We start from the raw sequence: 15162 nt of genomic DNA on the forward strand, positions 1-15162 counted from the left end.
CGTTTAGTTTGGTTTAAAGGGATACGCCAACATTTTTTTTAACGTATATCTTGCCTCACTCCCGAGTCCATGACCAGCAGATAGACACCATCCTTTCCACTGTGTGTGCAGTAACAAGGGAGATAGAGCCGTATCGCCGTAATTAGCTTAGCTCAAACACTGGAAGTGTATGGGTAGTGTTAGCCTGCCTCCTACCTAAAGTCGCTAATTAGCTTAGCTCAAACACTGGAAGTGTATAGGTAGTGTTAGCCTGCCTCCACCTAAAGTCGCTAATTAGCTTAGCTCAAACACTGGAAGTGTATAGGTAGTGTTAGCCTGCCTCCACCTAAAGTCGCTAATTAGCTTAGCTCAAATACTGGAAGTTTATGGGTAGTGTTAGCCTGCCTCCTACCCGAGCTGAAATCAGCAGTCAGAAGATTTCATTTTAGCTCTAAACTCTGTAAATATATCACTTTATCCACATTTCAAACATTTTTAGGCGAGAAAGTAGCCGTTTAGATCAGCAGTGTGTCGTTAATTTGTCTAAATACCAGCTGTTTACAATTTTGTTCGGACGAATTCGGCGCTACTCAAGCTAGCCGTCGTGACCAACGCACTTCTGGTTACTTTCACAAAATAAAACACCCGTTGCCCTTTACATACAGAAAACCATGAGGATAGAATTTGTGCTTTTACTTTGAAACAGGAAGCTAACCTACCCTCGATGTAGCTAGCTTGAACCAAAATAAAGCGTCTTTGCTTGAACCCTCCGTTTTGACCGATCTCGTCCCGTTAGCGGCATTTGACCGCTCAAGATGCCTTACCGGAGAGTTTTGTCAGCTCTGAGACGAAGATCGGTCCGTTAAGAGTTGCTGAAGAGTTTCTCTGATGACTTTAGGTGGAGGCAGGCTAACACTACCCATACACTTCCAGTGTTTGAGCTAAGCTAATTAGCGACTTTATGTGGAGGCAGGCTAACACTATCTATACACTTCCAGCGTTTGAGCTAAGCTAATTAGCGACTTTATGTGGAGGCAGGCTAACACTACCTATACACTTCCAGCGTTTGAGTTAAGCTAATTAGCGACTTTAGGTGGAGGCAGGCTAACACTACCTATACACTTCCAGTGTTTGAGCTAAGCTAATTAGCGACTTTAGGTGGAGGCAGGCTAACACTACCTATACACTTCCAGTGTTTGAGCTAAGCTAATTAGCGACTTTAGGTGGAGGCAGGCTAACACTACCTATACACTTCCAGTGTTTGAGCTAAGCTAATTAGCGACTTTAGGTGGAGGCAGGCTAACACTACCTATACACTTCCAGTGTTTGAGCTAAGCTAATTACGGCGATACGGCTCTATCTCCCTTGTTACTGCACGCACAGTGGAAAGGATGGTGTCTATCTGCTGGTCATGGACTCGGGAGTGAGGCAAGACACGAAGAAAAAAAAAATGTTGGCGTATCCCTTTAAGTCACGCTGCTGCTGTCGTTGGCGCCGACCTCACACACGTCTTCGTCGCACACGCCTCGGCCCAACCCCAGACCGCCGAACATCCCCGACCCCTGACCCTGAGCCCCCAGCAGCCCCCCCGCCGCCGCCATGTTGCTGCTGTTACTCACACTGTTGCCGCCGCCGCCGTGCTGCGGCGACAGGACGCCGCCGGAGAGATGAGGAGAAGAAACCGACACTCCGCCCCTCCCCCCTCCTAGGATACCGCCGTGCGCCGCCTCCAGGAGGAGGTGGGGGGAGGAGATGAGATCTGGTCCGTCCTCGCCGCCGCCTCCTCCTCGTCTCCCGCCCTCGCCGCCGCCGCCGCTCTCCGCCAGCCCGCCGCCGCCGCGCCTCTCGCAGTGCGAGCGGTGCCGCATGAAGCTGTCGCGCCACATGAACTTCTTGCCGCAGCCGAGGCAGTCGTACGGCTTCAGGCCCGTGTGCGTCTTCATGTGCTCCGTCAGGTGATGCTTCATCTTGAACTTCTTGGCGCAGACGGGGCAGTGGAACGGCCGCAGGTCCAGGTGCATGTTGATGTGCCGGTCCCTCATGCTCTTGTGCGTGAACGTTTTGCCGCAGTGGCACATGAACACTTTCCCAGAAGCCCCGGCGCCACCACCACTGTTACCGCCGCCGCCCATCCCCCCCCCGTCCAGCCCGTCCACGCCCAGACCGCCCTGCACCGACAGCACGGCGCCGTGCTCCAGGCCCGGCCCTTTGAAGGCGGCGGCGCCCATCATGCCCCCCGCCGCCGCGGCCGCGGCCGCCGCCATCCCCAGCGGAGCGGCGGTGGCGTCCAGCGAGAGGCCGGCGGCCTGGCTGTACAGCAGGATCTGGTTCCCCTGCATGTCCAGGGGGAAGAGCTGCGCCCGCGCCGAGGCGGCGGACTGCACCTGGCCCAGCAGCGCCGACACGGCCCGGCCGGCGCTCTGGCTCTGACCGCCGCCGTGGTCATGGAGATGCTGCGCCAACGTCTGGTCCATCAAACTGCCTTCGAACTTGAGGTAGTCTTCTGAAGACTGGCAGTAGTCCATCTGCACAGAGGATCGATCAATCAATCAATCAATCAATCAATCAATCAATCAATCAATCAATCAATCAATCAATCAATCAATCAATCAATCAATCAATCAATCAATCAATCAATCAGGCTTTACTTGTAAAGCACTTTTCCCGCAGCAGCTCAAAGTGCTTTACATGATAAAAACAAGGAACATGGGGGACACATATTGGGGGACATATACATTCACCTATACATACGCATTGTATATGGGAAACCACTAGAAAGTAGATAAAATGAGATATAATAGATAAGTTTCATGGGATAAAATAAGATGGATGAATGGATGAATTAAAATAAAATAAAATAGGTAAAGTGAAATAGATAAATATGTATAATAGATGTATGATGTATAGATAGATCGAGGGGATAGAGAGATACTGCAATTAAAGAAGATAAATAGTTTTATAACGATAAAAATTAGGGGGTGCGAGTAAATAAGTTTTACTTATTCCCACTCCTTTTCGGATACCGGATCTTTTAAGGTTTTTATTCTGTTTTTACTTGTGTCATTCTGTATCTTGCTTGTGGTATTATGTATCTACTTGTTGTTTGTTTTATGTAATGCTAAACTGTGTTTTTATGTTTCTTTTATGCGCACATACATGTGCACACGTTTAAGAAAAATTTCCACTGCTATGTGCAGGGGAAAATAAAGGTTTTCTGAATCTGAATCTGAATACGAAAAATTTTCAATCATTTTTATTTTTTCATGTGTTGTCTTTGTAAAGTATTTATTTGTTATGTCTGTCCATTACTGTATTATTTCTTATTTCTTTTAACTTGCCTGAAATAAACTGAAACTAAAGAAATATAAATGAATAAAATAATAATAAAATTCAGCTAAAGCCAGACTAAAAGGCATGTCTTCAGTTTGCGGCGTCTCACCTGTGAGTCCATGTCGTTCTCGGCGCGGCTGCTCAGCTCGGCCGACAGGCTCCTGACGTTAGAGATGTTGAAGTCGCTCCTCTCTCTCTCTCTGGCGAGCTCCGCCTCCCTCTCGTCCTCCTCGTCCTCGTCCTCGCCTCCCTCCTCCCCCGACACCACGATGAGGTCGTCCTCCTCGGTGCGCTCCGTCTTCACCACCACCCACTGTTTACGGGGCATGATGCTGGGCTGGCTGTAGGTGGGCCGCTTCTGAGGCGGCAGCGCCAAGTCCTCGCCATCCTTCACGTAGAGAGAAGTCACGTGATGGTTATTATGAGTAGGGGTGGGCGTTGCCAAGGACCTCACGATACGATATGCATCACGATACTTGAGTCACGATACGATACGCATCACGATACTTGAGTCACGATACAATACGCATCACGATACTTGAGTCACGATACGATACGCATCACAATACTTGAGTAACAATACGATACACATCACGATACTTGAGTCACGATACGATACGCATCACAATACTTGAGTAACAATACGATACACATCACGATACTTGAGTCACGATACGATACGCATCACAATACTTGAGTAACAATACGATACACATCACGATACTTGAGTCACGATACGATACGCATCACGATACTTGAGTCACGATACGATACGCATCACGATACTTGAGTCACGATACGATACACATCACGATACTCGAGTCACGATACGATACACATCACGATACTCGAGTCACGATACGATACGCATCACAATACTTGAGTCACGATACGATACACATCACGATACTCGAGTCACGATACGATACGCATCACAATACTTGAGTCACGATACAATACGCATCACGATACTTGAGTCACGATACGATACACATCACGATACTCGAGTCACGATACGATACGCATCACAATACTTGAGTCACGATACAATACGCATCACGATACTTGGGTAACGATACGATACGAATCACGATACTTGAGGCGACTTTAGGTGGAGGCAGGCTAACACTACCTATACACTTCCAGTGTTTGAGCTAAGCTAATTAGCGACTTTAGGTGGAGGCAGGCTAACACTACCTATACACTTCCAGTGTTTGAGCTAAGCTAATTAGCGACTTTAGGTGGAGGCAGGCTAACACTACCTATACACTTCCAGTGTTTGAGCTAAGCTAATTAGCGACTTTAGGTGGAGGCAGGCTAACACTACCTATACACTTCCAGTGTTTGAGCTAAGCTAATTACGGGCGATACGGCTCTATCTCCCTTGTTACTGCACGCACAGTGGAAAGGATGGTGTCTATCTGCTGGTCATGGACTCGGGAGTGAGGCAAGACACGGAAAAAAAAAAAAGTTGACCCCTGACCTCACCTGATAGGACGACACACCGAAGCTGTCGCTGACGCCGACTTCCTGCTCCGACACCGAGCTGCTCTTCTTCCTCCTCCCGCTGCCTCCTCCTCCTCCTCCTCCTCCTCCTCTTCCTCTCTTCCTCTGGTGGTACAGCACCTCCTCCTCTTCCTCCTCCTCCACCTCCTCCTCTTCCTCCTCCTCTTCCTCCTCCTCCTCTTCTTCCTCCTCCTCGATGAGGAAGGCCTCCTCCCGCCCTGACGGGGTGCAGTAGCTGCTGGGGGTGTTGCTGGCTCCGCCTCCATCTGCAGACGACGCCGCCCCGGCTGCCACCACGCAGCCGCTGGGGGGGCTGAAGTAGTTGGTGCTGCTGGGCGACTGGCTCTCGCTGGCGGGGGGGCGGCTGGGGGGCGGGGGGGCGCGCTGGGGCTCCACGGACCCCACCGGAGCCTGACCACCACCCACTGCTTCGTTACTGCCAGCTGCAGCACCGTCACCGTTGCTGCTGCTGCACCCGGCGATGGCTGAGCCTGAAGCCCCGCCCACTCTGTCTCCTCCTCCTGCTCCTCCTCCTCCTCCTCCTCCTCCTCCAGCGGCGGCGGCGGCAGCGGCAGCTCTTCCCTCCTTCAGCAGCTCGGTGCACTTGTCGACGATGTGCCACATCTGCAGGACGCTGCCCACCGTGAGGTAGTTGACGATGTCGTCGCGCAGCATCCGCAGCTGGCCGGTGTAGGCGCAGCTCAGCACGCTCTCGAAGGCCAGAGGGTCCATCACCGCCGGGATGGACACGGTGGACATGTTCTTCAGGAGAACCTGGAGGGAAAAGTAGAACAATAACACTATTTTAAAAAGAATAAAGTACTGTAGTAGGGGTAGGGATGGGAATCGAAAACCGGTTCTTGTTGAGAATCGTTTCCCAGTGTTTCAATTCCTTGGAATCGTTTGCCAATTTTGCAAACGATCCCCTTATCAATTCCAGTCCTGCCAGTGAGTGCTTTGGGACGGGGCTCACGGTAACACCCGCTGCTCGTTGAAAACAGCAGTGATCGCCTACACACTTTCACGTCTGAGTCTCCAAACCAGACAAGTCTGTAACAACATCGAAAAAGTTGGCAAGTTGCTCAAAACAGCGATATCGCAGCCGCAGGGACCTGCCGTGTAGAGAAAAAATAAAAATAAAGACTGACAGCGATTGAGTGTCACGACTTCCTGTATGTGGCCCTTCAAATTAAAAGCCCTTCAACCTTTCACATGGTTCAGTCATATTGATTTTGACTTAATTTTGACAAGCCACGCCTCCAAATGTTGAAATTTAGGTCAACTAATGACTTTTTGGTCGATAATGCTTGGTCGACTACGTGAACAAAGTTTGTTGTCCTTTTTTTTCCAAATGAGAATCGATAAGAGAATCGATAAAGAACCGAATCGTTAAGCAGAATCGTAAATGGAATTGGAATCGTAAAAATCTGATCAATTCCCATCCCTAAGTAGGGGAGACCGGGGAAAGTTGAGCCATCCCTTGTTGCTAAGAAACCATAAGAGAAATTGAGCGTGAGACCGAATATTTAGCAGGAAAGCATCATTTCATTTCATTTCATTTCATGGAGGCTGTGAAGGCAAGAACCACATGAGTAAAGTGGTCTGACATTTATGTCCAAAAGAACATTTTTCACTCTTGAAAGTGAATTCAGTCGATCACAAGTTTCATGAGAATTGTGTTTAGACCAAAGGAGATAATTATAAATTTGTTTTATACATCAGTTGTTGTATCTATGGTAGTAAACCAGCATGAAACTGCACCATCTTAGCTGTGACTCGCGGGGCTCTAATGTCCGGCCACCTGGCCATCCTCCTGAGTCCCGGAGCCCTCTGCTTGGCCTCTCAGGCCGCCCGCCTGAGGTCCCCGGTTCCCTGGCTAGTTGTTTGACACTCATTAGCAGCTAAGTCTTTATCACATTATGAATTCTGATGGCAAAAACTACTACAGTCATCAGTTGACTCATGAATAAAACAGAAATATCAACATAGTGTAACATATAAATACAACAACATAACTCACGGCTCAATGGACGCACACACTGCAGACCCACAGAGGGACAGTTCAGCCGATATCTGCTCCGAGCTGAGCAGTACGTATGTGGTGCGTTCAAGGACCTCAGCAGTGTAGGAATTCACATGCACAACAATTATCAACAAACTTTAAGGAATAATGCTCAGAGGGACGACCCTTTGTACACATGAATTTCCCTCTAAAACAACTCTGTGTGGTAACGTTGTGTTATTATCTCATAGCGTGGTGAATGTGCAGCTCACAACTTGTCCACCAGAGCGTTGTGGAGTTGTTGGATTGTGTATTCTTGTGTATTTGTGTATTTACTCCACCTATTTAGGCCATTTGCCACAATATTACGTCAGCAACTTCCGACGGGTTTTCCCAGGCCGCCACACATATGTCCTAATTATTATTTCAAGGTTCTGGATGTTTATGATTACAGTAAGTATGCTCCTGAGAAGCCGAGCTTTACTTTCAAAGAGAAAGATGAGGGATTCTTCCATAGATGCAACGTAATCACAAAAAAAGCAGCTTGTGTTCACCTGTAACCTGTAACCTGGACAGGTGGAGTATTGAGTAAAGATGGAGGTGGGAGATGGATGGAGGGAAGGAGGAGGGTGGCTCAATTAACCTGTGCTCAACTTTTTGGACATGCTATATTATCAAAATCGGCATCACCCACACCCCCCTTCACTGGTTCCACTCCTATCTCTCAGGCCGCACTCAGTTCATCCAGCTCAAATCCTTTAAGTCTGACCCCTCCCCAGTCACTACAGGTGTGCCCCAGGGCTCTGTCCTGGGGCCCCTTCTCTTCATCACTTATCTCCTCCCCCTTGGCACCATCTTCCGTAAATACAACATCCATTACCACTGCTACGCGGATGACACCCAGCTCTACCTTTCCAGTAAACCAAACTCCGCACTCCCACCCTCTTCCCTCATCACCTGCTTAACCGAAATCAAATCCTGGTTCACTTCCAACTTCCTCAAATTAAACAGTGATAAAACAGAAATCCTTCTTGTTGGCACCAAATCTACACTATCCAAAATTGACCGTTTCCCCCTTCTTATCGACAGTTCCTCAGTTTCCCCCTCCCCTCAGGTTAAGAGTCTGGGTGTCATCCTTGACAGCACTCTATCATTCAAATCTCACATCAATAACACCACTCGGGCTGCCTACTTTCATCTACGTAATATCAATCGACTCCGTCCCTCCCTCACTCCCAACACCGCCTCCATCCTTGTCCACAGCCTCGTCACCTCCCGTCTTGATTATTGCAACTCTCTCCTCTTCGGTCTCCCTCACAAGTCTCTCCATAAGCTTCAACTGGTTCAAAACTCCGCTGCACGTATCATCACCAAAACCCCTTCTTCCCACCATATCACTCCCATCCTACAGCAACTTCACTGGCTCCCGGTCACATTACGAATCCAATTCAAAATCCTTCTGTATACTTTCAAAGCTATCCACAACCTCGCCCCTCCATACTTGTCTGATCTTCTCCACATTGCCACTCCAGCACGATCCCTCAGATCTTCCTCCTCTCTCCACCTCACTGTCCCCCCTGCTCTCCTCAGCACCATGGGGAGCAGAGCTTTCAGTCGCTCTGCTCCCCGACTCTGGAACTCTTTACCATCTCACATCCGTAACATTGACTCTCTCCCTCTTTTCAAAACAAAAATCAAAACCCACCTGTTTCAAATTGCCTATCCACCCCACCACCCCTCACCCTAACACTTCCCTTTTATTCTGCACAGTTTTATTTATTTGTTCTTTTCATTATTACTGATGTGTTTATTGTTGTTTATTCTGTGCTTTTAATGTTGTTTATTCCGTGCTGTGTGTTTTGTTTTGGTATTGTTTATTGATGATTTATTCTGTGTTTTTGATGATTTTAACTGCTGTAAAGTGTCCTTGAGTGGCATGAAAGGCGCTTCTAAATAAAATTTATTATTATTATTATTATTATAAAACAGTTTGTGGATGCACAACATCCTGAAATATATGCAGATATATCAGTTCGCAGCCTGAATATAAAAAAGTGGCTCATCTTACCCCACCCTCCCCTACACAGGATTTTACTGCCTGTGCTTTTGTTGCTCTGTATCATTATTAATATTATGATTAATATTATCATCTAGCAGTTTGAGCTGATCTGTCTGACGTATATACACACACACATACACACACATAATTAAAGTGTAAGTGTGGAGCTGCTGTCACGCTGCAGGCTTTTATTCTCATTTCTAAATTTATGCTCATATCTGATTAATGTGTGACGGTTCATATCTGCTCAGTCATGCTCATCGCTGTGGGTGATAATGAGAAATAATAAGGTACAGATGAGTTTAAACACATTTTATAGTGGAAAGAAAACTTGTGTTTGTTTAATCATCACATGTGATCTGATCTTCATCTCAATCATAGACGTAGATCAATAGATAGATCGATGATTATGTGACGTAAACAAACGCACAGGGTGGTGATATATGTTTAAAGGGATAGTTCACCCAAAATTCAAATTTCTCACTCATGATCTCCTCCCCCTCATGTGGACTAAGGGCTGGGAGAAGTTTCAGAGTCCTCCGTGGCTTCTCTGAGTTACAGCGGGGCTCCGTGCAGCACTGCATGTCCATATGACGGTTGAGAACGGAGCTCACTTTTCTTCGTCCAAAAAGACACACCAAAAAACATCCAAATACCTCCATAGTGCTTGTCTGTAATGTCCCTCTTGTATTGAAGCCCCAACATGAGAAGGTGAACTATCCCTCTAATTCGTCTTTGTATCGATGATAAAGACTCGCCGGCTCTCTCTTGTCTCACCTGGTCGTGGAAGTACGGGGAGGACGCGGCCAGGACACAGCGATGGGCCTTGAAGACGTGTCCCTGCACATGGATGGAGAGGTCGCAGAGCCGGCCGTCCTCGCGCTGCCGGTTCAGGTCGTCCAGCACCGCGGCCGCGGCGCTGGGGAAGCACACCTGCACCATGGAGCCAGATGTGTCGCCGGGAGCTGAGCCGCCGCTGCTGCTGCCCACCTCTACGGAAAGAGACGGCATCTGGGAGGAAGGAAAACCGTCAGATTTTGTTTTAGTTTAGTTTAGTTTATTTATTCGCACCAATACAGAATAACAAGAATAGGACACATTCAAATACATTGACAAGAAAAATAATAGGTGCAAGCTGAGACAAGAGACCCAAGGGGCCTATACAAGGCCTCAGCTCAAGAAAAAAAACAACAATTACCAAAACAAACAAACAATATGTATACCCATGTATACACATACAGACACACACATGCATACATACTAGACAGTGAGAGTAGAAACACTACTCATCTTAAAAATAATATACTAAAAAATCACAATTTATCCCCTCCTTGAACCGCCACCTTACCGTGGTGGAGGGGTTTGAGCACCCGAATGATCCTAGGAGCGATGTCGTCCGGGGCTTAATGCCCCTGGTAGGGTCTCCCAAGGCAAACAGGTCCTAGGTGACGGGTCAGACTAAGAGCGGTTCCAAAACCCCTTATGAGTGGAACAATATCAAGGACGTTCACGTCGCCCGGATCGGCGTCACCGGGCCCCACCCTGGAGCCAGGCCTGGGGTTGGGGCTCGCGGGCGAGCGTCTGGTGGCCGGGTCTCTGCCCACGGGACCCGGCCGGGCCCAGCACGAAGGAGCGACGTGGGCCCGCCCTCCCGTAGGCCCACCACCCGCAGGAAGGACCATAAGGGGCCGGTGCCGTGTGTTTTGGGTGGCAGCCGTGGGCGGGGGCCCCGGCGACCCAATCCCCGGACAACGACTCTGGCTTTAGGGACATGGAATGTCACCTCGCTGGGGGGGAAAGAGCCTGAGCTCGTGCGGGAGGTTGAGCAGTATCGGCTAGAGATAGTCGGGCTCACCTCCACGCAGCCTGGGCTCTGGAACCAACTCCTTGAGAGAGGCTGGACTCTCTTCCACTCTGGAGTTGCCCATGGTGAGAGGCGACGAGCTGGTGTGGGCTTGCTCATAGCTCCCCATGTGTTGTGGAGTTCTCCCCACTTAACGAGAGGGTCGCTTCCCTGCGCCTTCGGGTCGGGGATAGGTATCTCACTGTTGTCTCGGCCTACGGGCCGAACAGCAGTGCAGAGTACCGGCCTTCCTGGAGGCCCTGGGAGGGGTGGAAGGTGCCCCAACTGGGGACTCCATCGTTTTACTGGGGGACTTCAACGCTCACTAGGCAGCAACAGTGTTACCTGCAGAGGTGTGATTGGGAGGAACAGCCTCCCCGATCTGAACCCGAGTGGTGTTTTGTTATTGGACTTCTGTGCTAGCCACAGTTTGTCCATAACGAACACCATGTTCGAGCATAAGGGTGTCCATCAGTGCACGTGGCACCAGGACACCCTAGGCCGGAGGTCAATGATCGACTTTGTAGTCGTGTCATCTGATCTCCGGACGTATGTCTTGGACACTCGGGTGAAGAGAGGGGCTGAGCTGTCAACTGATCACCACCTGGTGGTGAGTTGGATCCGCTGGCAGGGGAGGAAGCTGGTCAGACCTGGAAGACCCAAGCGTATCGTGAGGGTCTGCTGGGAACGTCTGGCAGAATCCCCTGTCAGGGAGGTCTTCAACTCCCACCTCCGGGAGAGCTTTGACCGGATTCTGAGGGAGGCCGGAGACATCAAGTCTGAATGGACCATGTTCTCCACTTCCATTGTTGACGTGGCCGCCCTGAGCTGTGGCCGTAAGGTCTCCAGTGCCTGTCGCGGCGGTAATCCCCGAACCCGGTGGTGGACCCCGGAAGTAAGGGATGCCGTCAAGCTGAAGAAGGAGTCCTACCGAGCCTGGCTAGCTCGGGGGACCCCCGAGGCAGCTGACGGGTACCGGCAGGCCAAGCGGACGGCAGCCCGGGCGGTCGCGGAAGCAAAAACTCGGGTCTGGGAGAAGTTCGGGGAGGCCATGGAGGAGGACTACCGGTCGGCCTCGAGGAAATTCTGGCAAACCATCCGATGCCTCAGGAGGGGGAAGCAGTGCTCCGCCAACACTGTTTACAGTGGAGGAGGGGAGCTGTTGACCTCGACTGGGGATATCGTCGGGCGGTGGAAGGAATACTTCGAGGATCTCCTCAATCCCACCGACACGCCTTCCGTAGAGGAAGCAGAGGCTGAGGACTCAGAGGTCGATTCATTCATCACCCAAGCTGAAGTCACTGAGGTAGTTCAGAAGCTCCTCAGTGGCAAGGCACCGGGGGTGGATGAGATCCGCCCTGAGTACCTCAAGTCTCTGGATGTTGCGGGGCTGTCGTGGCTGACACGCCTCTGCAGCATCGCGTGGCGGTCGGGGACAGTGCCTCTGGACTGGCAGACCGGGGTGGTGGTCCCTCTCTTCAAAAAGGGGGACCGGAGGGTGTGTTCCAACTACCGGGGGATCACACTCCTCAGCCTCCCGGGGAAAGTCTATTCCAGGGTACTGGAGAGGAGAATTCGGCCGATAGTCGAACCTCGGATTCAGGAGGAACAATGCGGTTTTCGTCCTGGCCGTGGAACACTGGACCAGCTCTACACCCTCCGCAGGGTGCTCGAGGGCGCATGGGAGTTTGCCCAACCAGTCCACATGTGTTTTGTGGACTTGGAGAAGGCTTCCGACCGTGTCCCACGTAGCATCCTGTGGGAGGTGCTCCGAGAGTATGGGGTCGGAGGCCCTCTGCTGAGGGCTGTACGGTCCCTGCATGACCGGAGCAGGAGCTTGGTTCGCATGGCGGCAGTAAGTCAGACCTGTTCCCGGTGCGTGTTGGACTCCGGCAGGGCTGCCCTTTGTCACCGGTTCTGTTCATTATTTTTATGGACAGAATTTCTAGGTGCAGCCAAGGGCCGGAGGGGGTACGGTTCGGGAGCCACTTGATTTCATCTCTGCTTTTTGCGGATGATGTTGTCTTGTTGGCTCTCTCGAACCAGGACCTTCAGCATGCACTGGGGCGGTTTGCAGCCGAGTGTGAAGCAGCTGGGATGAGAATCAGCACCTCTAAGTCCGAGGCCATGGTTCTCGACCGGAAAAAGGTGGCTTGCACCCTCCAGGCCGGGGGAGAGTTCCTGCCTCAGGTGGAGGAGTTTAAGTATCTTGGGGTCTTGTTCACGAGTGAGGGGAGAATGGAGCGCGAGATCGACAGGCGGATCGGTGCGGCGGCGGAAATGAGTTTCCTCCGCAGGGTGGCGGGGCGCTCCCTTAGAGCCAGCTGAGGTGGCTCGGGCACCTGTATCTGATGCCCCCTGGACGCCTCCCTCGGGAGGTGTTCATGTCCCACCGAGAGCTGCCCCCGCCACCCGGACTCGGATACAGCGGATGAAAATGGATGGAATGGAATGGATGGATGGATGGATGGATGGATGGATGGATGGATGGATGGATGGATGGATGGATGGATGGATGGATCACAATTTATTATGTTAAACTGGTTCTGTCACAAATCTTGATGCTAAATTGACTCAAATTCACAAAACATGAACATCCAAATACATATAATATAAAACAAAGAACATTTGCGAATATTAAATTACTAATATTTACATTTTAATATTTAAATAATCATAATTAAATACGCTGCAAACAAAGACACGATACAAATAACTCATCAGAATAGATGCTAATTGATCCTCCTGTCAATCAAGTAAGTGACTGTTGCAGCTGCAGGTGCTGCCTCCAGCTGTTTCCAGCTGTGTGGATATAAATAGACTCAAATATTAGAAACCGCTCACAAAATATGTGACGCAACTCTGTTCAAGAGCAGAAAAGTACAGCGTCAACAAATAAAGTTCATATAAAACTGTGAAGTTTATTTCTGAGCTGTTTTACTGTGCTGCGTTCACTTTATTGTAACGAATAGATAGACAGATAGATAGATGATAGATAGATAGATAGATAGATAGATAGATGATAGATAGATAGATAGATAGATAGATAGATAGATAGATTTTGCTGCTCTGACTTGTTTCCTGTGCTGCAGTAACAAGTGGATTTCCTCAGTGTTGTTGGAGCAATAAAGATCTTATTTCATCACGTCTTCATCGTTGATCAGTCGTGTGTGTGTGTGTGTGTGTGTGTGTGTGTGTGTGTGTGTGTGTGTGTGTGTGTGTGTGTGTGTGTGTGTGTGTGTGTGTGTGTGTGTGTGTGTGTGTGACGGATCAGTGAACTCGATCGGCTTCTTAATTAAAACACATCTCTGTTAATTATTCTCCCTGACACAGACCTGAGCAGCTGAGAGCCTCAAGTGTCTGTGACGGAGCTTTACTGACTGTCCCTGAACACAACACAACACAACACAACACAACACAACACAACACAACACAACACAACACAGTGACAACAGCAGCAGTGTCAGACACACACACGCACAGCAACACATCTGTGCAAGAGCACTTCCGCTTGGAAAGTGATTGATTAGCTACAATTGAGAAATCATCATCATCATCATCATCATCATCATCATCATCATCATCATCACTCTTTTCATTGTGGAAAAAATCAGCTGGAGCACAGACACACACACACACACACACACACACACACACACACACACACACACACACACACAGTTGAGTTGATGGCTGAAGCTGCAGCCTGGTGTGTTGTGTTGTTGTCTGACTGATGGTGTCCTGTCCAACACACACACACACACACACGCACGCACGCACGCACGCACGCACGCACGCTCATCATGCCGTTACAGATGTGCCGTTAGCATGCTAGCTGCTAGCTCTCAGCTACCGGGAGAAGGAGGAAACAAACCCAAACAGCCTCTTGTCTGTCTGTTGCTCTGTCTGTTGCTCTGTCTGTGTGTGTGTGTGTGTGTGTGTGTGTGTGTGTGTGTGTGTGTGTGTGTGTGTGTGTGTGTGTGTGTGTGTGTGTGTGTGTGTGTGTGTGTGTGTGTGTCTATCTGCCTGTCTGTCCCTCGGTCCAACTCACCTCTTCAGTCACCGAGCGGCCGTTCAGCGGTCTCGGGCTCTGGCTGAGCCGCAGGCGGCGAGTTGTCGTGGCCGTGTGTCCGCCTCCTGAAGCTGCAGTCTGAGCTCCATCTTTTATCTTTTCTCCTACTGTTCCTCTCCGTCTCTTGTTCCCTCCGAGCAGCTGCAGCTCCGCAGCGGCGGCGGCGGCAGACAGGCAGACAGCAGCTAGACCGCCTGTAGAGTATAGAGCCTGTCTAACAGCAGCTATAGTGCCTGTCTCTCTACCAGCAGACAGCACAGTAACAGACAGCGGCGGCGCCTTTAACAGCTCAGACAGACGAGCCAGACCTGAGCCGACACAAAACACTGGAAATAAATAATCAATCACATCCAGCTCAGTGGTTCTCAACT

The 15162-nt window shown here is 49.9% G+C and overlaps 1 protein-coding gene across 1 annotated transcript; it reads right to left on the minus strand.

The window, feature by feature from the left end:
• Positions 1 to 1445: 1445 nt before the first annotated feature.
• Positions 1446 to 14953, minus strand: zbtb22b (zinc finger and BTB domain containing 22b; the record flags this gene model as incomplete). The annotated part of the gene is made up of 5 exons (XM_083982738.1): positions 14771 to 14953; positions 9654 to 9887; positions 4798 to 5589; positions 3419 to 3697; positions 1446 to 2504 (listed from the first exon to the last, which is right to left on the minus strand). Exons 2-5 carry the CDS (start codon positions 9885 to 9887, stop codon positions 1446 to 1448), a joined length of 2364 nt encoding a protein of 787 aa, XP_083838864.1. The 5' UTR covers positions 14771 to 14953.
• Between the last annotated feature and the right edge of the window lie 209 nt (positions 14954 to 15162).

This window comes from Trachurus trachurus (assembly GCF_905171665.1).
Source record: "Trachurus trachurus genome assembly, chromosome: 11".
NCBI classification, from domain to species: domain Eukaryota; kingdom Metazoa; phylum Chordata; class Actinopteri; order Carangiformes; family Carangidae; genus Trachurus; species Trachurus trachurus.